General features: G+C 41.6%; 2 protein-coding genes across 7 annotated transcripts in view; both read left to right on the top strand.

The window, feature by feature from the left end:
• The window catches only part of LOC121579832 (phospholipase D2-like), a 38,891-nt gene extending 32,292 nt beyond the window's left edge, over positions 1-6,599 (top strand). For both annotated transcript variants that reach the window (XM_041894756.2, XM_041894757.2), the window contains exons 22-24: positions 4,905-5,058; positions 5,729-5,846; positions 5,996-6,599. In XM_041894756.2, the coding sequence (XP_041750690.2) occupies positions 4,905-5,058; positions 5,729-5,846; positions 5,996-6,220 (497 nt within the window). In that variant the 3' untranslated portion in view covers positions 6,221-6,599. The remainder of the gene's footprint in view (positions 1-4,904; positions 5,059-5,728; positions 5,847-5,995) is intronic.
• A 3,202-nt stretch (positions 6,600-9,801) lies between these two features.
• The window catches only part of LOC121579831 (misshapen-like kinase 1), a 47,274-nt gene continuing 31,640 nt past the window's right edge, over positions 9,802-25,435 (top strand). For 2 of the 5 annotated variants that reach the window (XM_041894751.2, XM_041894752.2), the window contains exon 1: positions 9,809-10,947. In XM_041894751.2, coding sequence (XP_041750685.2) covers positions 10,891-10,947 — 57 coding nt within the window. In that variant the 5' untranslated portion in view covers positions 9,809-10,890. Of the gene's footprint in view, positions 10,948-25,435 lie in introns of all 5 variants that reach the window. The other 3 variants (XM_041894754.1, XM_041894753.2, XM_041894755.2) reach the window with 3 other exon arrangements.

Raw genomic sequence — 25,435 nt, 5'->3', positions numbered from 1 at the left:
AGGGAACCCAGCAAACAGCAAGTTGCAGTAATCCAGACGGGAGATGACAAGTGCCTGGATTAGGACCTGTGCCGCTTCCTGTGTAAGGTAGGGTCGTACTCTGCGAATGTTGTAGAGCATGAACCTACAGGATCGGGTCACCGCTTTGATGTTAGCGGAGAACGACCGGGTGTTGTCCAGGGTCACGCCAAGGTTCTTTGCAATCTGGGAGGACACAACGGAGTTGTCAACCGTGATGGCGAGATCATGGCGCGGGCAGTCCTTCCCCGGGAGGAAGAGCAGCTCCGTCTTGCCGAGGTTCAGCTTGAGGTGGTGATCCGACATCCACACTGATATGTCTGCCAGACATGAAGAGATGCGATACGCCACCTGGTTACCAGAAGGGGGAAAGGAGAAGATGAATTGTGTGTCGTCTGTGTAGCAATGATAGGAGGGACCATGTGAGGATATGACAGAGCCACCTGGAGAGAATAGGAGAGGGCCTAGAACTGAGCACCAGTGGAGAGAGCACGTGGTGCGGAGACAGATTCTCGCCACGCCACCTGGTAGGAGCGACCTGTCAGGTAGGACGCAATCCAAGAGTGAGCCGCGCCGGAGATGCCCAACTCGGCGAGGGTGGAGAGGAGGATCTGATGGTTCACAGTATCAAAGGCAGCAGATAGGTCTAGAAGGATGAGAGCAGAGGAGAGAGAGTTAGCTATAGCAGTGCGGAGAGCCTCCGTGACACAGAGAAGAGCAGTCTCAGTTGAATGACCAGTCTTGAAACCTGACTGGTTTGGATCAAGAAGGTTATTCTGAGAGAGATAGCAGGAGAGTTGGCTATATTAGGCTATAGACGGCACGCTCAAGAGTTTTGGAGAGAAAAGAAAGAAGGGATACTGGACAGTAGTTGTTGACATCGGAGGGATCGATTGTAGCTTTTTGAGGAGGGGTGCAACTCTCGCTTTCTTGAAGATGGAAGGGACATAGCCAGTGGACAAGGATGAGTTGATGAGCGAGGTGAGGTAAGGGAAAGGTCTCCGGAAATGGTCTGGAGAAGAGAGGAGGGGATAGGGTCAAGCGGGCAGGTTGTTGGGCGGCCGCCATCACAAGTCACAAGATTTCATCTGGAGAGAGAGGGGAGAAAGAAGTCAAAAGCATAGGGTAGGGCAGTGTGAGCAGGACCAGCGGTGTCATTTGACTTAATAAATGAGGATCGGATGTCGTCAACCTTCTTTTCAAAATGGTCATCCACAGAGGGGGAGGAGGGAGGAGGGAGGGGGAGGAGGAGGAGGATTCAGCAGGGAGGAGAAGGTGGCAAAGAGCTTCCTAGGGTTAGAGGCAGAGGCTTGAAATTTAGAGTGGTAGAAAGTGGCTTTAGCAGCAGAAACGGAGGAAGAGAATGTAGAGAGGAGGGAGTGGAAAGATGACAGGTCCGCAGGGAGTTTAGTTTTCCTCCATTTCCGCTCGGCTGCCCGGAGCCCTGTTCTGTGAGCACGCAATGAATCGTCAAGCCACGGAGCAGGAGGGGAGGACCGAGCCGGCCCGGGAGGATAGGGGACATAGAGAGTCAAAAGATTCAGAGAGGAGGGTTGAGGAGGCAGAATCAGGAGATTGGAAGTAGAAGGATTTAGCAGAGGGAAGAGGAGAGAGTAGCGGGAGAGAGAGAGCGAAGGTTGCGACGGCACATTACCATCTGAGTAGGGGCAGAGTGAGTAGTGTTGGAGGAGAGCGAGAGAGAAAATGATACAAAGTAGTGGTCGGAGACTTGGAGGGGTTGCATTGAGATTAGTAGAAGAACAGCATCTAGTAAAGATGAGGTCAAGCGTATTGCCTGCCTTGTGAGTAGGGGGGGACGGTGTGAGGGTGGTCAAAAGAGGAAAGGAGTTGAAAGAAGGAGGCAGAGAGAAATGAGTCAAAGGCAGACGTAGGGAGGTTAGTCACCCAGAACTGTGAGGGGTGAGCCATCCTCAGGAAAGGAACATATCAAGGCGTCAAGCTCATTGATGAACTCTCCAAGGGAACTTATAATAGCAATAAGGAATCTTGGGGGCAATATGGCCAATATACCATGGCTAAGGTCTGTACCCAGGCACTCGGCATTGCATTGTGCATAAGAACAGCCCTTAGCCGTGGTATATTAGCCATATACCACACCCCCTCGGGCCTTATTGCTTAAATATAGCCTAGTCTAGGCCTATTCCACTACACGCTGCATTGAACGGTCTTTTTGCGAACAGTGTTTGAGTTATGAGCTTCAGCCCCTCGCCATTTGAGTGACAGCTAGCAAGATGCACACACAGCAGAGAGAGAGAGAGAGCAATGATGTGGTGCACATATCTGCACATGTGACGTAGTACACAATATCCGAAGACCACTTTTGGCTCGTGAGTGCTACTTTCAGAACTATTGGCTAAAAAGTATACAAAAGTACTGGAGAATCTCCTTTAAAGAATAGGTCAAATCAAATCAAACTTTAAATGCACTTTTAAATAACGTTTGATATTATTTAGTCCTATTCTTTAACATTTTCTCTGTTAAACCTACCCTTTTGAATGAATTTGACAACAACAGTGAATCTATTTAATTATTAAGAGATCTCTCTAATAATTCTCGTGATAGCACATTGGTAGTAGTTTGTGACAAATCAAAGTTAAGCAGGGCTTGGTTAAAACCCTTGATGGGAGACCAAACGGATAGCTATAGATAGATCAACTTTCCAGTAGGAGGTGCTGCGCAGCATATACAGTGGGAAGAACAAGTATTTGATACACTGCCGATTTTGCAGGTTTTCCTACTTACAAAGCATGTAGAGGTCTGTAATTTTTATCATAGGTACACTTCAACTGTGAGAGACAGAATCTAAAACAAAAATCCGGAAAATCACATTGTATGATTTTTAAGTAATTAATTTGCATTTTATTGCATGACATAAGTATTTGATACATCAGAAAAGCAGAACTTGGTACAGAAACCTTTGTTTGCAATTACAGAGATAATACGTTTCCTGTAGGTCTTGACCAGGTTTGCACATACTGCAGCAGGGATTTTGGCCCACTCCTCCATGCAGACCTTCTCCAGATCCTTCAGGTTTCGGGGCTGTCGCTGGGCAATACGGACTTTCAGCTCCCTCCAAAGATGTTCTATTGGGTTCAGGTCTGGAGACTGGCTAGGCCACTCCAGGACCTTGAGATGCTTCTTACGGAGCCACTCCTTAGTTGCCCTGGCTGTGTGTTTCGGGTCGTTGTCATGCTGGAAGACCCAGCCACGACCCATCTTCAATGCTCTTACTGAGGTAAGGAGGTTGTTGGCCAAGATCTCGCGATACATGGCCCCATCCATCCTCCCCTCAATACGGTGCAGTCGTCCTGTCCCCTTTGCAGAAAAGCATCCCCAAAGAATGATGTTTCCACCACTATGCTTCACGGATGGGATGGTGTTCTTGGGGTTGTACTCATCCTTCTTCTTCCTCCAAACACGGCGAGTGGAGTTTAGACCAAAAAGCTCTATTTTTGTCTCATCAGACCACATGACCTTCTCCCATTCCTCCTCTGGATCATCCAGATGGTCATTAGCAAACTTCAGACGGGCCTGGACATGCGCTGGCTTGAGCAGGGGGACCTTGCGTGCGCTGCAGGATTTTAATCCATGACTGCGTAGTGTGTTACTAATGGTTTTCTTTGAGACTGTGGTCCCAGCTCTCTTCAGGTCATTGACCAGGTCCTGCTGTGTAGTTCTGGGCTGATCCCTCACCTTCCTCATGATCATTGATGCCCCACGAGGTGAGATCTTGCATGGAGCCCAAGACCGAGGGTGATTGACCGTCATCTTGAACTTCTTCCATTTTCTAATAATTGCGCCAACAGTTGTTGCCTTCTCACCAAGCCTATTGTCCTGTAGCCCATTCCAGCCTTGTGCAGGTCTACAATTTTATCCCTGATGTCCTTACACAGCTCTCTGGTCTTGGCCATTGTGGAGAGGTTGGAGTCTGTTTGATTGAGTGTGTGGACAGGTGTCTTTTATTCAGGTAACAAGTTCAAACAGGTGCAGTTAATACAGGTAATGAGTGGAGAACAGGAGGGCTTCTTAAAGAAAAACGAACAGGTCTGTGAGAGCCGGAATTCTTACTGGTTGGTAGGTGATCAAATACTTATGTCATGCAATAAAATGCAAATTAATTACTTAAAAATCATACAATGTGATTTTTGTTTTAGATTCCGTCTCTCACAGTTGAAGTGTACCTATGATAAAAATTACAGACCTCTACATGCTTTTTAAGTAGGAAAACCTGCAAAATCGGCAGTGTATCAATTACTTTTCTTCTGACAGTGGATATAATGTTGAAGATCTGACATGGTTTCAAAGGTACAAACTCAACATATTTTATACAAGGTTTGTCTATGTTGAACATTTATTACCATGATGACATAATCCTGTGGTTGCAATTTCACCCTCAAAACATCAGTTTATGTTGATCACTTTTTTCAATTCCAATCTATTTTCCAAGTAGATTTCATGTCAAAATACGTTGAAAGATTACGTTAAAACAAAGTTGATTCAACCACTTTGTGCCAAGTGGGATGGCTCCATACTATGATATGATTATAATTACACTGGGACTAGGTAGGGTAATTATGGTGCTCCTCTCAGCTAGATAGGAGTCCTTGAAACACAGGAAAATGGTTTTGTAAACAGTGTTTTTTGTTAACCTTCCATCTTCCCCGACTTGGTATTAAGAAAGTTTGCTGCTACCAACTCACATACTTTATTGTAAGCAAGTCACTGCAGAATCTATGGCCATCATCACTGATATTAGTACTGTCACTACACTCTCCTCTTTGCTCTCTCTTTCTGTCTCTGGCTCTGTCTCTTTCCTCTCCTATCCGGTTTCTATTCCCTCCGCTCTCTGTGCTCCCTCCATCCAGGCTCGGCCAACATCAATGACCGCAGTATGCTGGGCAGCCGGGACAGTGAGCTGGCTTTGCTGGTGGAGGATGAGGAGAGGGTCCTCTCCATGATGGGGGGCGAGGAGTACCAGGCCGGACCCCTCACTTTGGCACTGCGCAAAGAGTGTTTCAGGTCAGGACTATGGAAAATATGTCAGTAGGGTCCATACACTTCTGCACTCTCTGTGATTTTACATTCAGTTAGTTCACTGATAGAGAGGTTTACTGAGTTTGAGGGGTATAGAAATTATATATCTGGGGTGAACCTGGTGTTTGGACATGAAAGGGTTATCCCCTCTGCAGAAGTGAATCACTTCTCATGAGATGAACAACTCCCACATAGTCATCCTTATGTTAGTGAGGGAGGGGGTAACCAAGGTCCCTACACTGACATACTAATAACGATGACTGCACTACTAGTGGATGGATCTATTGATTAGTAATTGTTGGCTTTTGTGATGCACTAAAACTGTCCCTTAGAGTCCTAGACAGAATATGCATACGCTTCACAGAGCTTGCCTGAAGCCTATTATGCCAGCAGAGCTATTAGTTTTGGCTCGAATCAGCAGCTACCAAGTATATCCTCTAGTTTCCAAGGGAACCATCTCAGATGACAATATTGCGCAAGCGTGGTCGTCATTCTCTGTATGAAGGAATTCCGTTTTTTGAAATGTGAATTTGTGCACCAACCTTTACTCAGATGCTGTATTACGAACTGTCACTCTAGCAACAGTTTGAATGTGCAGTTAATGTAGCTGTTTGGCAGTAACTGACTTACAAGTCTATGTGCATGTGCTTCCCAGGGTGCTTTTAGGAGCCGATTCTGACCCCAAGATCGATATTGATGACCCGATCAGCGATCAGTTTTTCTTGTTGGGATGGAACACGACAGCAAAACTGAATGCTAAGATTTATGACAAGGTATGAATGGAAATGAATAGGACTAAATGCTATGTTTGGATCTCTTTCATGTGCATAGTTATTCATCTCTCTTTCCCTTTAACCTCCCTCCCTGTCCTCTCTGCTGCTCACCTTTCCCCTTGGCTGTTCCTTCCCTTTACCTGGAACAGGTCTTCCGCTGCCTCCCCTGCAACTCTGTCCACAGCATGAGGGAGCTGAAAGAGCATTCAGGCATAGAGCGCCTGTGTGACACAGACCCCCAGCAAGCTAAAGAGGAGCTGGAGGCCATCAGGGGGCTACTGGTCCACTTCCCCCTCAACTTCCTGTCAGAGGAGAGTCTGCTCCCCCCACTGGGCAGTAAGGAGGGCATGGCTCCTACGGGACTCTGGACATAAGAGTACCAGGCTACCAGCCACAAGGGCCAGGATGACACTGAAAAATCCCAGTACAGCAGGGAAGACCTTTATAGATTTGTATCACCTTCGCCAGATTCCACTCCATTGTTAATAAAAAGATTGGAACAAAATGTATTCTAAACTCACCTAGCTAAAAAACACTAACTGATGTGTCTACAAAGAATGCAATTAGATGCAAGATTTTTACATAGCTGTTGATACAGAGTGGATTTTAACTCTGTTAAAACGGTCAAACATTTAAAAACACACCAGATGATAATGTATCCCAGGGTTCCCCAACTGGCGGCCTGCAGGTGATTGTATTTGATCCCCCCAAGTTTTCTGAGCAAATAAATAAATAAAATATATATTTATTTTATTTTATTGTTGGAAACAAAAGACTGTAAAAACATTAGCAAATCAGCTCCAAGTGATTTTAATTTTGGAAATATTTTCCAAGGTATTCCCACGCATAATAGAGAGATGTACACTGAGTGTATAAAACATTAGGAACACCTGCTCTTTCCATGACATAGACTGACCAGGTGAATCCAGGTGAAAGCTATGATCCCTTATTGATCTCACTTGTTAAATCCACTTCAATCAGTGTAGGTGAAGGAGGAGACAGGTTAAAGAAGGATTTTTAAGCCTGGAGACAAATGAGATGTGGATTGTGTGTGTACCATTGAGGGTGAATGGGCAACTTCCTTTGAACGGGGTATGATAGGGGCCAGGCGCACCAGTTTGAGTGTGTCAAGAACTGCAACGCTGCTGTTTTTTTTAATGTTAAACAGTTTCCTGTGTGTATCAAGAATGGTCCACCACCCAAAGGTCATCCAGCCAACTTGACACAACTGTGGGAAGCATTGGAGTCAACATGGGCCAGCATCACTGCGGAACACTTTCGACACCTTGTAGAGTCCATGCCCCGATGAATTGAGGCTGTTCTGAGGGGAAAAAGGGGGTGCAACTCAATATTAGGAAAGTGTTCCTAATGTTTTGTACACTCAGTGTACATGATTGTATACAAATGTAAGCAAGGTTTAAAATGATTATGTTTTTGTCAAATGTTATATCTGTTTGGGCTTATTGTGGTCAATATACAGTCTACAAATGTATTTGTAATTATGTTCCTGCCCCCTGACCATCCGCTAAAGGAAAAAACGGCCCGCAACTGAATCTAGTTGATCCCTGATGTATACTAACACATTATGATACTTTTATGGGCTCCAAGTGACTTTGAGACATGGCTATTTGAAGGATTACCACTGTTTTAATGTCAAATGTAAATTTTTATGACATTGGATCATTGCCACACTCAACTGACCAAATTTGTTTGTTAATATAATAATGAACCTGAGTATTTCCTTTTTTAAAGGTCTTAGGTACGAGTCCGCCATTATAGAACATAACAGGAACAGAATGCCACTGTATGAGATGCAGGAGGAGGAATGGAGATCAGAAGTCAAGAGTCTCAGATGATTTAGGAACATTGCGTACATTTATTGTTGCAAGGTTGTGTGGGTGGATAGCTCTTCTCTCTCTCTCTCTACGTCTCTCTCAGCCTCTCTCTCCCTCTGCTGCTCTCTCCCTATGCCTCTTTTTCTCTCTCTCTGCCTCTAGCTTCCACTCTCAATGCAGTGCCAGCAAATCTGTCAGAACATTTGTGGTTGTTATGGTGACGGTTATAAAGAGCTGACTAGATTGTGGCCGAAAGAGGAAAGGACAGATGAGCGATAGACTGAATCAGACAGAGGTATATGAAAATAGGCAATGACAAAAGAGGAAGGCAAAGGACCATATGAGGGGCATGCGGTGAATAGAGGGGAATGAGAAAGATATTCAGGGGGTGCTCCTGGCTTGCTTTAATTGTTGCTTATTTTTGCTGTCACCATGCCAACCAAGTGAATTATTGTTACTAATTTACCCTGTTGTCAGTGGTCCAGAACATTCCACTACATTTTGAGAAAGGGGAGCAAATATATTTATTTTTTTGTAAAGCACAGTTTCTAATCTGGGATGGGATGAGTAACTTTTTGACAGTTTTGATCAAGGAAAAGGTGACTCACTGAAATAGTAACATTTATTTAGTGATACTACTTCTACCACTACTACAGGTGCTTTTAGCAACTCGGGTGTGTTTACATACACTAGTGTTGCTTTTAATTGTATTGGTGGGAAGCAGTTGGTGGGAAGCTAGAAGTTAAATACAATTCAATTTCAACTTACTGTGGATATGTGCAGGACAGTTGGTAGTTATTAAGGGGGGAATTTGACACAAAATATCTAAAGGATCATATTATTAAACAGACTTTCCAAACGTGGGTCTGTTGCTGACCCACTTCCTCTCTGCTTACCTCATGTCAAAATAAAAGTCCACCACAAATTATTACTTTTTGTCCACATATGGAGCACATGCAGGACTTTTTATTTTGACACGAGGTAAGCAGAGAGGAAGTGGGTCACATTTGGAAAGTCTGTTTAATAATACGATACTTTAGATATTTTGTCTCAAATTTCCATTCCCACCAATACAATTGAATGCATCGCTAGTGTATGTAAATATACCCGCATTGCTAAAAGCACCTAGTACCACTACTACTACTACTACTACTACTACTACTACTACCAGGCCTACTACAACTACTTTTGTTTAGATTTTTGCATTGGTTTCACATTTTCATTTCACCAACATCATTGCTTTTTTACTAAAATTACATTTATAATTTTTTTGCCCCATATATGTTGATTATATTCACCACACTATGTTATGTTGAATCTTGAAAGAAGGGGAGAGTTGTAGCTCTTTAACATTTGAATAACCTTTATATGAATGAAGTATTTTCTACTTATTTTTAAACCGTGTAGGCCAAACTTTCACTATGTTTTTAAACATTTTAATGTGCATTAAATGTATGTATGCCTGCAACCTGGACTCAGGGGTAGACGTAGCATAGTAATCTAAAATCTGGGACTCAAATTAGTATGATATTTTACATTTGGTATGGTATGTATTAATTTGTGGATGTCCATCATTTCATATATGTTACAAATGCAAATGTTCAATACATATGTTATGAATTCCAATTGGTTGTGGCTAACGTTAGCTAGGTGGCATCCACCCGACCAACCACCCACCTTTCATATTTGCTTTAAATAACCTGTCTTATGTAACCGTACTAAACATAACATATCATACTGAGTGTCCCTGATTTTCGTTTACTATTTTACGTCTAGTCCATGAAACCAGCCTGATCACTTATCACTTAATTATTAGAATAACTAGGCTATAGCCTATAGGCTTTTATTTTTCCAAATTGTCATGTGTACGAATGTAGCTATATCTTTAACATTTAATAAACATTTTTATAAGTTTTAATGTGAACAGTATTAGTTCATTTGCCTCTGGTTTTTGAGTCATGTCAATCCATTTGTGATTGTCCCAGTCAGCCAGGTAAACACTAGGCTAGCTACAGGCCAAGGCAGCAGTAGTATGCATGTTTACTGATCCTCTCTCAGGTAATTTGTCCCCCCAGTCAGCCAGGTAAACACTAGGCTAGCTACAGGCCAAGGCAGCAGTAGTATGCATGTTTACTGATCCTCTCTCAGGTAATTTGTCCCCGATGCAGTACCGTAGCACTCTTCAGAGTAGGGAGTGGGAAGAGAGAAAAAAATAGTAGAGGAAAGGGTGTTGTGTGTGTGTTTATATATACAGACACTTGCTATAAAGGGACGTCATAGCCGACCATACAGACGAACAGGGCTAACGTTACCAAAACATGGCGAGGAAATAGTTTATGCACTATATGTGTCGGGAAATTACTTGGATGGTATCAACTATACTCCTAACTAAAGTATATATTTAGAAGTACGAACCAGCTCCAATTCGTACAATTGGGTCCGTACAGAAACTGCTTGTTTTTTTTCCACCGTCGGTACAGGCATTGCAAGGCGCGATCAGTGTCAACGCGAAAGGAATGAAAGTTTGTGTTCAGATATCGAATGTCGGACATTCGTCGTAGCTAGCTGGCTAGCTAACTACATATCATATACTGAGCGCGCCATTTGCTTGATACTTCATTTGTGGAACATTTGAAGTCTATGCAGGACGGAAATTGCGAGAAGCTATAATGCAAGCTTCAAAATAAATCTTATTTTTGATTTGTGCGTGGGTAGCTAGCTAGCTAGATAACGTTCTCAGCCTGACAGCTCTGCTGCGGACTACCTTTGCTTTGTATTATTGCGCTGTTATTTAGCCAGCAGCTAGCTATCTAGCTACTTATTCTAACTTTTGTTTCATCTCACAAACATAATTGTATCGTGTAGTTAAAATTCAAAGTATCTGTCGACGACCTCGTTCGAATTGTCATGCAACATACGCACCAATATTCCCAAAATGAACGCATAGAGTGCAGCACAAGATTGGGTCTCTGTCACGCAATGGGACTAGCTTGCTAGCTAACTGCGTTTCGCCTTGCCGTTTTTGCGTCCGGTTGTTTATGTTAGTTAGCTATCTAGCTACTGTAAGTTAGCAAGTCAAGTCTCATAAGGTACCCCCATATCTGTCTGATTGGGACCTGACAGCGCAAGACACAGCTAAATTAAACATTGGGCCACCTGGATTTTCTACTGGCTGCTACTTTTTGTGCTAATTTACTACTTTTGCCAGTATGTCCGAAAACGCCCCCACACGAAGCTTGGATGACATCGACCTCGCAGCTTTGAGGGTAAGTACAGCGCGTGCTAAAGCTTCACTGATGATTGTCATTTTTGGAAACTTGTAATGACTAGTTGTCAGTCTTGAGGTGCTTCCATCTATAGCTAACGTTCTATTTAGGTTAAATGGCCAGTTGTGGGTTAAGGACATATCATTTTAGAGCTTTTGTTTAAGATAATCTTATTAGCAAGCAGTATTTGCATAGGGAGAGGCTATACGGACATTTAGTGCCTAAATTGATGACGTTTGTCGAGTGGAGATGTACTGATTCGGTTCAATCAGTCGTCCAAATCTGTCCACGCCAAACTTGGTGCAAAACCACGCCCATGAGAAACCTAGCAACATTTAAAGCCGCGCTGATTGGTCAGAGTTCAGTTGTTCACTGTGACGAAGTAAAGGCGCGGGAGAGAAAGAATCCCAACCAAATCAAAACATTGTCAGCCATAACTTGCATTTCCCGAATTTGGATATGAAGTTGCATTGAACTATGTATCTTTTTAGTGAGTGATTGCAGCCAGTCTAACTGACCAGATGGATAGCATCGACATCATGGATAGTTGCGTTGTTTTTGGAGGTCGATAAGCTGTGAAGACAAGTGTCATCGCTAGTTTACAACGCTGATTGGGCTGAAGCTGTCTAGTAGTGTGCGTTGTCTAGCGTTAGCTTAGTGTGGTTATGTAAGTGTTTAAGAAAGGACTATTTTAGGCTGGGTTTCTGTATAGCACTTTGTGACATCTGCTGATGTAAAAAAAGGCTTTATAAACACATTTGATTGATAGACTATTGAGAGACTTCGTTTTTGTGCTAGTTGCATAGCTAGCTCTAGCTAAATGGGCAAAGCAAGTTCCATTGATTCCCAATTACTGACAATCATGTAATGTTAGCTACTGTATCTACAGTCACTTGTTGCTTGCCTTCCGTTTAACTCATTTCAAATGAGGCCGGGAAACTGTGCATCTCCCATGATTCCTGGAATGGCAGGCACCATCACACTCCCTATTTGCACTTTCTTCCTCTCAGGTGCATTTACTTCCAGTCACAGGGAACGTCAGAACTCTGACCAGTCAGCGAGGCTTTGAATGTTGCTAGGTTACCCGTGGGCGTGGTTTTGCACCAAGTTTGGCTTGGATAAAAAGGATTAGGGCTGACCCAATTTAGTCCTGGACGATTGTTTGGTCAATAGGCTGTTGGTCGACCAAGAGTTCTTTAGTGGAGCAGTAGCAAAAAAACTATCATGGTGTAGAAGAAACCTGTCTGATTCGCACTGAGTGGACTGACCCATTGTGGAGTGGCCTGACCCATTGTGGAGTGGCCTGACCCATTGTGGAGTGGCCTGACCCATTGTGGAGTGGACTGACCCATTGTGGAGTGGACAGACCCATTGTGGAGTGGACAGACCCATTGTGGAGGCCGTGGGGATGGCACAGTCCATAAGAACAATGGTGCAACACTAATAAAAATATGATTATTTTATAACATGCGCTTTCTCCCTCATTGGATAGCGGTCGTCATCCACGGTTCTGAAACACATCAGTGCGCTGTTGAATTGGCGCCTTTTCCTAGATCATGTTGCTATGTGCATAATAGCAAAGTTAACCAGCATATTGGTGTTGAGAACAATGCGGCGGAGGCAGCAGCAGAATGAGATGAGAAAACAGCCCTTGCCTTATTATCTAAGAAAAGTGAGGAGAGAGGAAACCCCAACTTAATTAGGTCTATAATCAATAGCCTAACTGTTAAATGTGCCTGGCTTTATAAAAAAAAGACAGATCCTGCTTCTGTTGCCTGTTTGAGTGTTTGTTTAGTAGCCTACTGATCCCGTGAGCACCAAGCCTCACGCAACGGCATGTCAAGTAAACAATTTCAAAAATTAGGCTGTTTTTAATCGTTGCTTTGCTGTAATAAAGGCTTTACACTTTTTTCCCCCCGTTAGAATAGCGGCTCTGGTAATATTTATAATTTATTTAGTGTTTACACTGTTCCAAATTGTCTGGAAAATTATATTTATAATAATAACGCTCCTTTTTCTTGATCTCCTTCTTATTGTTGTTATTATTATTATTATTATTATTATGATGATCATTATAATAATAAGTGATATCATTATCATTAATAGGCTTAGTATAGCAGCCTTGTATAACCACCATCGAGCTGTAGACCTAAGAGCACATCCTGTTTAGTCTTGATACCGTAACTTACTAAGGCCTATATTTCAATACTTCTATAGGCTACTGTATCAATCGATCATTAATTAGTTAATGTCATCACACAAGTCGTTCATGATTTGAAATGCAATCAAGCATTTTAATTTTAAAATAAAATAAAGTGAGCCTTGAATAATTACCTTAAACAGTAAATAAACTGTTCCATTTCGGAAATTGCATTCACAAATTAATGTGACAGTTTTAAGTCTTTGCTGTAATAAAGGCGTAACAAAAAAACGTTACAGACTCTCTGGTATGCTTACACTTTATTTTGTGTTTACATTGTTCCAAACGGTCAGAAATTATATTGTAATATATACAGCACCTGTTTGGCATACATAAAATGCAAGCAGCACTTGCTCCTTACCTTATTATTGTTGATCTCTAGTATTTTCCACAACTAGTCACATTTATTCCACACATCTGATTTTGCCTTTACCTCCTGAGCAACCTGTAAATATTCCCTCATTTTGAGTGTATTTGTCACGTCCTCTGCATCCATTTGGCTGTCACGTGTTACGGTGTTCAGAGTTTGTTATAACCAATTTATTGATGTGGGGAGATTTGGAAAGCCATAGTCAGTCAATAATACTTGTACGAAAGGTTTTATCTTTAGCTCACAATCTGTGGATACTATACAATTTAGAAAGGTTCTACATTTATATAAAACATCACAGCACAATTGAAAAATATATGGCACATGAAAACCAAACGAGGGTGGTCTATGGTGATAGGTGGGAAGGGCTGAGAGTGACTGGGGGGGTGGGATTAAAGAGTTTATGTTTGGTAATGTATTATTGTTATGTGATTGCTTTATATAAAAGTACCATGTACAGTACCAGTCAAAAGTTTGGACAAACCTACTCATTCAAGGGTTTTTCTTTATTTTTTACTATTTTCTACTTTGTAGAATAATAGTGAAGACATCAAAACCATGAAATAACACATATGGAATCATGTAGTAACCAAAAAAGTGTTAAACAAATCAAAATATATTTTATATTTGAGATTCTTCAAAGTAGCCACCCTTTGCCTTGATGACAGCTTTGCACACTCTTGGCATTCTCTCAACCAGCTTCATGAGGTAGTCACCTGGAATGCATTTCAATTAACAGGTGTGCCTTCTTAAAAGTTAATTTGTGGAATTTCTTTCCTTCTTAATGCGTTTGAGCCAATCAGTTGTCTTGTGACAAGGTAGGGTTGGTATACAGGAGATAGCCCTATTTGGTAAAATACCAAGTCCATATTATGGCAAGAACAGCTCAAATAAGCAGTGAAATGACAGTCCATTATTACTTTAAGACATGAAGATCAGTAAATCCGGAAAATTTCAAGAACTTTGAAAGTTTCTTCAAGTGCAGTTGCAAAAACCATCAAGCGCTATGATGAAACTGGCTCTCATGAGGACCGCCACAGGAAAGGAAGACCCAGAGTTACCTCTGCTGCAGAGGATAAGTTCATTGGAGTAGGTGTGTCCAAACTTTTTACTGATACTGTATGTAAAATGTCTATGTACAATGTATGTATACAGTGGGGAGAACAAGTATTTGATACACTGCCGATTTTGCAGGTTTTCCTACTTACAAAGCATGTAGAGGTCTGTAATTTTTATCATAGGTACACTTAGCAGGTAGCAGCAAACTTTCTTAATACCAAGTCGGGGAAGATGGAAGGTTAACAAAAAACACTGTTTACAAAACCATTTTCCTGTGTTTCAATTACTCCTATCTAGCTGAGAGGAGCACCATAATTACCCTACCCAGTCCCAGTGTAATTATAATCATATCATAGTATGGAGCCATCCCACTTGGCACAAAGTGGTTGAATCAACTTTGTTTTAACGTAATCTTTCAACGTATTTTGACATGAAATCTACTTGGAAAATAGATTGAATTTGAAAAAAGTTATCAACATAAACTGATGTTTTGAGGGTGAAATTGCAACCACAGGATTATGTCATCATGGTAATAAATGTTCAACATAGACAAACCTTGTATAAAATATGTTGAGTTTGTACCTTTGAAACCATGTCAGATCTTCATCATTATATCTATCAGAAGAAAAGTAATTGATACACTGCCGATTTTGCAGGTTTTCCTACTTACAAAGCATGTAGAGGTCTGTAATTTTTTATCATAGGTACACTTCAACTGTGAGAGACGGAATCTAAAACAAAAATCCAGAAGGTCCCCCTGCTCAAGCCAGCGCATGTCCAGTCCCGTCTGAAGTTTGCCAATGACCATCTGGATGATCCAGAGGAGGAATGGGAGAAGGTCATGTGGTCTGATGAGACATAAATAGAGCTTTTTGGTCTGAACTCCACTCGCCGTGTTTGGAGGAAGAAGAAGAATGAGTACAACCCCAAGAACACCATCCCAACTGTGAAGCATGGTGGTGGAAACATCATTCTTTGGGGATGCTTTTCTGCAAAGGGGACAGGATGACTGCACCGTATTGAGGGGAGGATGGATGGGGCTATGTATCGCGAGATCTTGGCCAACAACCTCCTTCCCTCAGTAAGAGCATTGAAGATGGGTCATGGCTGGGTTTTCCAGCATGACAACGACCCGAAACACACAGCCAGGGCAACTAAGGAGTGGCTCCGTAAGAAGCATCTCAAGGTCCTGGAGTGGCCTAGCCAGTCTCCAGACCTGAACCCAATAGAAAATCTTTGGAGGGAGCTGAAAGTCCGTATTGCCCAGCGACAGCCCCGAAACCTGAAGGATCTGGAGAAGGTCTGTATGGAGGAGTGGGCCAAAATCCCTGCTGCAGTGTGTGCAAACCTGGTCAAGACCTACAGGAAACATATGATCTCTGTAATTGCAAACAAAGGTTTCTGTACCAAATATTAAGTTCTGCTTTTCTGATGTATCAAATACTTATGTCATGCAATAAAATTAATTACTTAAAAATATTACAATGTGATTTTCTGGAATTTTGTTTTAGATTCCGTCTCTCACAGTTGAAGTGTACCTATGATAAGAATTACAGACCTCTACATGCTTTGTAAGTAGGAAAACCTGCAAAATCGGCAGTGTATCAAATACTTGTTCTCCCCACTGTTTGTAGCAGAAAAGCTGTAAAAAACAAAAAAGATATGTGTCCTGGATGGGTTAATAAATAAATAAATATTGATGTGATTATGATATGCTATAGGCACGGCCTGCCTGCTCATTAGGCAGGATCAAATCAAATCACATTTTATTTGTCACATACACGTGTAGCGGGTGTAGCGAAATGCTTGTGGTTCTAGCTCAGACAGTGCAGTAATATCTATCAAGTAATATATAACAATTTCACAACATATACAGTGAGGGGAAAAAAGTATTTGATCCCCTGCTGATTTTGTACGTTTGCCCACTGACAAAGACATGATCAGTCTATAATTTTAATGGTAGGTTTATTTTAACAGTGACAGACAGAATAACAACAAAAAAATCCAGAAAAACGCATGTCAAAAATGTTGTAAATTGATTTGCATTTTAATGAGGGAAATAAGTATTTGACCCCTCTGCAAAACATGACTTAGTACTTGGTGGCAAAACCCTTGTTGGCAATCACAGAGGTCAGACGTTTCTTGTAGTTGGCCACCAGGTTTGCACACATCTCAGGAGGGATTTTGTTCCATCTCCAAGTCATTAAGGTTTTGAGGCTGACGTTTGGCAACTACAATGGTGTTCTTGGGGTCATAGGTAGCATTCCTCCTCCTCCAAACATGGCGAGTTGAGTTGATGCCAAAGAGCTCGATTTTGGTCTCATCTGACCACAACACTTTCACCCAGTTCTCCTCTGAATCATTCAGATGTTCATTGGCAAACTTCAGACGGCCCTATATATGTGCTTTCTTGAGCAGGGGGACCTTGCGGGCGCTGCAGGATTTCAGTCCTTCACGGCGTAGTGTGTTACCAATTGTTTTCTTGGTGACTATGGTCCCATCTGCCTTGAGATCATTGACAAGATCCTCCCGTGTAGTTCTGGGTTGATTCCTCACCGTTCTCATGATCATTGCAACTCCACGAGGTGACATCTTGCATGGAGCCCCAGGCCGAGGGAGATTGACGGTTATTTTGTGTTTCTTCCATTTGTGAATAATCGCACCAACTGTTGTCACCTTCTCACCAAGCTGCTTGGCGATGGTCTTGTAGCCCATTCCAGCCTTGTGTAGGTCTACAATCTTGTCCCTGACATCCCTGGAGAGCTCTTTGGTCTTGGCCATGGTGGAGAGTTTGGAATCTGATTGATTGCTTCTGTGGACAGGTGTCTTTTCTACAGGTAACAAGCTCCCTTTAAGAGTGTGCTCCTAATCTCAGCTCGTTACCTGTATAAAAGACACCTGGGAGCCAGAAATCTTTCTGATTGAGAGGGGTCAAATACTTATTTCCCTCATTAAAATGCAAATCAATTTATAACATTTTTGACATGCGTTTTTCTGGATTTTTGTTTTGTTATTCTGTCTCTCACTGTTCAAATAAACCTACCATTCAAATTATAGACTGATCATGTCTTTGTCAGTGGGCAAACGTACAAAATCAGCAGGGGATAAAATACTTTTTTCCCTCACTGTATATGGAAATATTTTGGCTACAGACAGGATGATGTTGACCAAAAACAGGTACTTTGTCGAGAGTGCCTTACAATTTTTGCCATAACACGAGGCAACAGGACCAATTTGTTCAATCATTTAAGGCGGCACCACAAATCTTCGTATGACGAGTGCAAAGCATCTCAATGCCCTCCAAAGCAAAAAATCTATTTCGGATGCCTTTGCCAGTATTACACCATACGAGAAAGGTTCCAAACGGCAGAGAGAAATCACAGATTCAATAACATTTCACGTCGCCAAAGACATGGTACCAATTAACACGGTTACCAAAGAGGGTTTTAAAAACATGATCCGGTCACTTGACAAGCGGTATGTAATGCCATCACGCAAGTATTTTTCTCAAGTTGCCATCCCAGAGTTGTACGAGAAATGCAAGGCACAAGTTGAAACAGAGCTGTCACAAGTGGAATATTATACAGCAACAACGAACTTGTGGTCCAGCCGGACAACGGAGCCCTACATAAGTCTGACCGTACACTTTATTAATGAGGACTTCCACCTGAAAAGTCGCTGTTTGCAAACTGCATTTTTCCCAGAGGATCATGCATACATCCTGTATTTTTTAATATCACAATATATATCGCAGAAAAACAAAATATCACAATGTCAGTTATTTCCAATATCGTGCAACCCTAGTATATACATATGAGATGAGTAGTGCAAGATATGTAAACATTATTAAAGTGACTAGTGTTCCATTTCTTAAAGTGGCCAGTGATTTCAATAGGCAGCAGCAGCTTCTAATCTGCTAATGATGGCTATTTAACAGTCTGATGGCCTTGAGATAGAAGCTGTTTTTCATTCTCTCAGTCCCAGCTTTGATGCACCTGTACTGACCTCGCCTTCTGGATGATAGCGGGGTGAACAGGCAGTGGCTCGGGTGGTTGATGTCCTTGATGATCTTTTTGGCCTTCCTGTGACATCGGGTGCTGTAGGTGTCTTGGAGGGTGGGTAGTTTGCCCCCGGTAATGCGTTCGGCAGACCGCACCACCCTTTGGAGAGCCCTGCGATTGCGATACCAGGCGGTGATACAGCCCGACAGGATGCTCTCAATTGTGTATCTGTAAAAGTTTGTGTGGGTTTTAGGTGCCAAGACGGATTTCTTCAGCCTCCTGAGGTTGAAGAGGCTCTGTTGCGCCTTCTTCACCACACTGTCTGCGTGGGTGGACCATTTCAGTTTGTCGGTGATGTGTACGCCAAGGAACTTGAAGCTTTCCACCTTCTCCACTGCGGTCCTGTCGATGTGGATAGGGGGTTGCACCCTCTGCTGTTTCCTGAAGTCCACGATCATCTCCTTTGTTTTGTTGACGTTGATTAGGTCAAAAGTATGACAATGTAATGAGACGGACACTTTTTACATCATGCAGGTTCTCAGATCAAATAGCCTAACCTAAATGGCTCTCAATCAAATACAAAATGAGCTGTTATGTTAACAAAGCAACATATCCTAAAAACAGGACAGGTCAAAGTAAAATTGACATTATGGAACGGACAATCACAACTGTTGTACAGGAGTTTCACCCCATTGTCATGATCAGTGGTTTACATTTTTCTATCCGTACATTTTTGACAAGCTGATCAAAGCGAAAAATAAAATACTTCTGCATTTCTCACTGTGTAAACACATTGCAAATAGGCTCGTGATAACTCCTGATAAAGTTGGGTAGCTGATATTCAGAGCTTAAATAGCCAAATTGATTAGTCACAGGAACCAGGACTAATAAAGCCAGTGCAATGGCCTGTTTTACAAATGGTGGGCCTACCACATGGATGGGCATTCATAAAATTCCATTGCAGGCTGACATGGTAGGCTACACCCTAGTAAGCACGAGCCCAACATCTTTTGGATGTCTGATTTTGGTCCTGTCTGAACGTCTTTTGGGGGGGTTTTACAAACGGTAGGCTTACCACATAGATGGGCATTCATAAAATTCAATTTCAGGTAACACTGTAGGCTACACCTCAGTAATCACGGACTGACGCCGACGCCTTTTGGACATATTTTTTTTTTGGTGCAGTTACTGTCTGGACCTGCCTTGATTTGGGCCAAACATAGACATCTATAAATGACTTATTTTCAACTTTCATTCAGAATCGAAATTGAACCTGATTTCAACGTCTGGAAAATATGTATTTTTCAACTTCCGGAAAATATGCCTTTTCAGTGTCCTGGAAAATAATATATTTTAAACATAAGGAAAATACCTTTTCACCTTTCATTCAGAACCTAAATTGAACCTAACTTCAACGTCTGGAAACGTAATTTGGCTTACTGGGACTATTAAACCTCTCGGGGCAGCATTTTTTTGTCTCGCCAATGGTGGCAGAACGTTAAAGACCCGCCCTGGCTATAGGTCAGGGGGAGGTCGGGTAATGTAATTATGTGCACGAGCACAAAACACCACATCTGTAATTTTTGGCCAGTCCGAACCTGCCATGGCAGTAAGTTTTACATGGCAGGAGAGTAACAATTTCAGCCAGAATAACCTACTGTTATTTTTGGCGAACTCCAATGTCCTCTGATAATACTAGTCCTGTGCGAAATGACATCCCTGTGTTTTGAGAGAAATGTCTGAGTTCGACAGGTGTTACTCGCAGTTTGCGCAAGAAAACAATAACTGATTGGATAAATTGAACTAAGTGCTGCTAAGCTATATATGAATGGCCTACATGTAGCCTATCAACTTTCACATGGAATGCTTTTGTTTATATGTTTTGTGCGTATGAATTGAATATTGGCAAATGCATCAGTAAAAAATAATGAGCCTATTTAATGCAACTGTTAATAGATCGCAAAGCAGCAGCATACAACTGACCTAAACGTTTGGAAAGTTAACTTTCTCATCCATAGCCTTAAAATGCATCTCAAGTGCAATTGCACTATTTAGCTCACATCTGAAGGCTTGGGGCATTTAGGACGTTCTGCGGATTGTAAAAATATCCTAATGATTATGATCACACTTCCTCAATTCAAATATTATGGCAACAATATAGGAAATATGGTTTGGTATGGTTTAGATACTTGGGAACCAAGCTCGAGTTATCAGTGTGGCCCTATCACCTGGACATGTTGAAATACTGTATCTTCACGCGTAGAATAAAACCCCCCAAGCCTCCTTCATAACTGTCAATTTATTGGAGAAAAAAAATAAGAATTACAGGGAGCAGTTTGGATTTTTTTTATCCCGTCCGAGTCCTCCTGTGGAATTGTCGGACATTCTGAAGTAATAATTACATAACCAACGTTCTCTAGTAATACTAGTCCCATGCAAATAGGTATTTGGTCACGTGCGCATTTAAAGAGAGCAAGGGTTGAGGGAATAGGGAATGTTTTTCCTAAACAAATGAGGGATTTCGGTAACAGAACTTTTCTGTCATAAATGGCTGTAATTATGTTCCAGCTTCAGCAACACGGACAGCGCGATTAACACTTTGATATTCTGTGGTGGTCGCTGCAGCAGGGAGGAGAGAGAGAACGGGTCCATCACTCGCTGTCTTTATTTTTTTACACAGCGTAGCAAGTCTGAGCCCGGCCCAATCAAATCAATTGCTGGTCGGACACCCTCTAGTCATTTGTGTCTTAATTATTTAATCAAACCGTGTGCTTAAAGCATCAGACAAGCTCAGTGAATATAGTTGATTTGATTAAAACACATAGGATGTGTTAATATATGGAAAAATACACGTTTTAAAAGTGGTCGAAAGAACAGAGGACTCTTGGTCGACTAATACTTGTTTTTGTCAGGGACAGCCCTAAAAAGGATGCGTCCTAATGAGCCCAGCTAGTGAGTTTATGCTTGTGTCTAGAACCTGCAGCGAGATTTTGAAACATGTCTGCCGATGTTGGAATCATTAAGATTTTATGAGTAATTATTTATTTTTTTACAAAAATGTAACATTTGACATTAATGCTGTAGTTGTACATTTTCGGTGAAAATCACTACAATAAATGTGCTTTAGCTTTCACCCTGGCCTGATATTGGCTACACTATCTATAGTGAGCTATATATGAGCTACTCATACATTTCTTCCTAGCTTTCAAATAGGCACTGTTTGTATTTTCCCTAATTCTGTTTTCTCCGTTTTATTTTTCCTGTTTTGGGATTTTCTAAACGTTTTTCACTCTAAATTACAGTTATTCATAGAAAAAACAATTACAATGAATGTTACGTGTCCATGTCAATTCTTAAATCGCAACAGAAGACAATTGAGGGCTGAAAAATAACTAACACATTTAGATTTGAGTGTAATACCCCTTTAATTGCCCATTTTGTGAGAGAGGAACATGCTGGTTGAGGGATGTTTTTGCTGCTGCATATGTCTTGATAGAGTTTGCAAATCAAAATCATACCCGATTGATACAAATAATCATAATATAATTCTGCCAGGTAAGCCTACTTTGCAGTTAACCTTCTCAATTAAATGTTTTGGGGAAAGTCTTTCTGTCTACCCAGAAGACAGTTATCATTATCGCTAACTGGCTACACAAAGTAAATTATAGGGAAATGCGTGCACCACACATACATACAGGGGCAATATTGATGGAACTTAATTGGCAGATATTGTGCTTTTTAACCCAATTCTGGCTAAGGGAGGGATAATGTGGATTTGATTGGATAGAGCTTGAGCTGTCTGATACTTGAGATTTGTTTGACAGTTTGCGGTGGAACACGTGAAAAATACATGCACGATCAGAATTGTTTGGTGAGCTAGCCTACTCATAGGTGGGCTGCGAGCTACTGGGACCTGTTGGAGACCCCTGGTCTAGCTACTTCCCTCTCCTTACTGCGGCAAGCAGGAGCCAAGGACACGTTGCCCCGTGTTGTTGGCTTGCAGCGCAAAATCTCCCCTATTAAGCAGGGTAGACCGTATCATGGTGACATCCAAATGGTTACTACAAATAATATTACATTTACATTTTAGTCATTTAGCAGACACTCTTATCCAGAGCGACTTACAGTTAGTGAGTGCATACATTTTCATACTTACAAGTTATTCCTCCTGTAGGCTGCAATCCGACTCGAAATAAAATAAAGTGGGGTGGAACAAATTGGAGATGGTGACTAGGGCTGTTACGGTGACCGTATTACCCACACACCTGTGGTCATGAAGGCAGTCAAATTCCACGTGACTGTTTAGTCACGGTAATTAGGCTTCTCCAAGCTCTGATGCTGCTGATGGTCATTAGTAGCCTACCAAACTTGCTAACTGCCTGATACTCAGCACTCCATTGTCCCTCTAACCACTCTGACATCAATACAAATGTAATCGAAAATCTAACTATTAATGAGAGCCCATGAGCTCATGTTGCGCAACATTTCTATAGGCTATGCAATTGCATGTGGCCTACTATATTTATTTCTCAACTTTCCTAATATTAAGCACATTGCTTCTCTTTACAACAGCAGTATAGCCGACTTGGCTGGCATAAAAATGAACCACGGGAAAAGCGTCCTCCGTTCGCTATTTAAGTGCATAGATGTATTTTTTCCCCTGCCCCTGTTTCGAGATAGGTTCATGATAATGGTCCATTCTAAATCAAAACAGATTCCACACACGTTATTTTGTATATGTAAAGACACGATTAAATCAAGAATAGTCTGCTGGGTGACAATATTAGCCTATCACTTGTGAATTATATATTATCACTTGTGAATGATGCCCATCGTAAGGCAAAAAACAATGCCTTTTTTTTCTTCTTGACTTTTTTGAATCATAGTCGCACACCTCATTTAGCCTAGTCCATAGGCCTATATGTTTTGATAAGGTTTGTATCACAACTAAAGTGGCCAAATAATTCTTAAAATTAAGCACATTAATCCGCTTTACAAGGGGTGTAGAGCCTAACTGGCATACATAAGCAGCGCGTGAGTTTCATGTTTGAGGGAGATAATTTTCACCATAGAAATGCACCTTCATAATAAAAGCATTATATGCATAATCGCATTTGCGATTCCCGCTAATGGAACATTTGCGCTTATAGCCTACTGCCGTGTGCGCATTGCTGCGCTTATAATATGAAGAAATAGCCTAATAGTTTATCAATGTTGCGTAAAAAAGGTTTTTTGATGCTAGTGGTTGTATTCATTTGGGATCTTTCGCATCCCACAACTGGCCCAGACTATGTTTGGAATATTTATTTCTCGTACAGAATAGAATAGGTCAACTTTTGTACTATGGGGATAGTAGATTGACATAGGCTAGTGCTTTTGTTGTTCGTTAGGCCTACTCATCTTGTTGGCTGACAAAAAGTAAATGTGGACAGTTCTTCCAATATCTTCAATATGCACCTCGGAATTGGATAAGGACACGCGCAGTTGCATTGCCGATGTGTCTCTTCACTTGTAGCCTGTGAGAAAGACCCGGTCACGTGATGGAGAGCCATGTGAGTGAGAGGTGCTTTGCAGCACTCGGGGAGAAGGGAATTATTATATTTAGCCCAAGGGCACAATGGCCACTGGCTGCAAAAGGCATGGATTCTTTTAGGGGGTATTATGGCCACACAAAGGGGATTCCGCTGGGAAATTCAAGGCATTATCAAGTGCTTGTCAAATTGTGAATGAGAGACTGATGAAGTGTGTGTACAGCCTGCGCAAAAAAACAAAGCAGAGCTCATGCCTTTCATGTGACATTTTTCAAATCATCATCAGGCAGCCTTACAATGTATTAAAAATCAAAACAATATAGCCCAACATTTATAGAACAACTAAAGTTACATTAATAACTCTAAATTAAGCATATAGGAGTACCTATTTCTTTGTTAACCGCTCAACACAGAATAGTCGCATGTGCACACTCCTTCAAATCGTTTGGAGAAAATATCCTTTCTATTTTATTCAGCTTTGTTCAATTGTATTCTTCATACTATAAAATAATTTAAAACAATGCCACGGAATTCTATGCAAATCTTGTCTGCCAAATGAACTAGTGTAGCACACAGCCATATGGCATAGCCAGATCAGGGCCTATCATAAGGACAACTGAGTGTGCTATTCTGGTCTTCTGAAATAGTCTACATTTTCTTCATATCATGTTTCTTTAGACCTGTCTAAAATAAAGAATGGATTTATTGTGAAGGTGTAGGCTATATTACATAGATTTATTAGACTTTTTAAAATGTAGATGTTCCAAAGGTCTGCATCAGTGGCTTGTAGGCTATGTGTGGAAGCTAGGAGATGCTAAATGTGCTCATGTTAATTAACGGTCAATTACCGTGAGACCTGCAGTTATTTGCTTGACAATCACCGGCTGACTAAATTTCGTGACCGCCACACCCCTATTGGTTACCAAAACCATTTACATGTCCAGTCCGCCCACATTAGTCGCTGCTTAACTCCATCGTAAATTGTTCAATTTAGTCAGCTACTTCCTTGTAGCCGTTTTCTTTTTTGCATCATCAGAAGTAGAAAATGTAATCTAAAAAACATTCCTAAAAGGGGCTATCAAAACCTGATTTTGAAATAGATTTCTAAAACTCACTGATTTTGACTGCACTCTGTGGTGGATTGTAAAACACCTGTTTGCATGTTCCAAATCCATCAAAATTAGAAGTTGAACATAAAGGATAAACAAACCCAGATCTTCGGTTGCTGACTCTCCGGGACCATATACTTTTAAGGTATCTGTAAAATGAGATTCATTTGTAATGTGGGCCATCATTGAGTTTGGCCATTCTAATACCATGATCCGGT

Source organism: Coregonus clupeaformis, chromosome 13, assembly GCF_020615455.1.
Source record: "Coregonus clupeaformis isolate EN_2021a chromosome 13, ASM2061545v1, whole genome shotgun sequence".
In the NCBI taxonomy this organism is placed as follows: Eukaryota; Metazoa; Chordata; class Actinopteri; order Salmoniformes; family Salmonidae; genus Coregonus; species Coregonus clupeaformis.
Note: the sequence above shows the minus strand (reverse complement) of the source record. Positions and strands in the feature narration are given on the sequence as shown.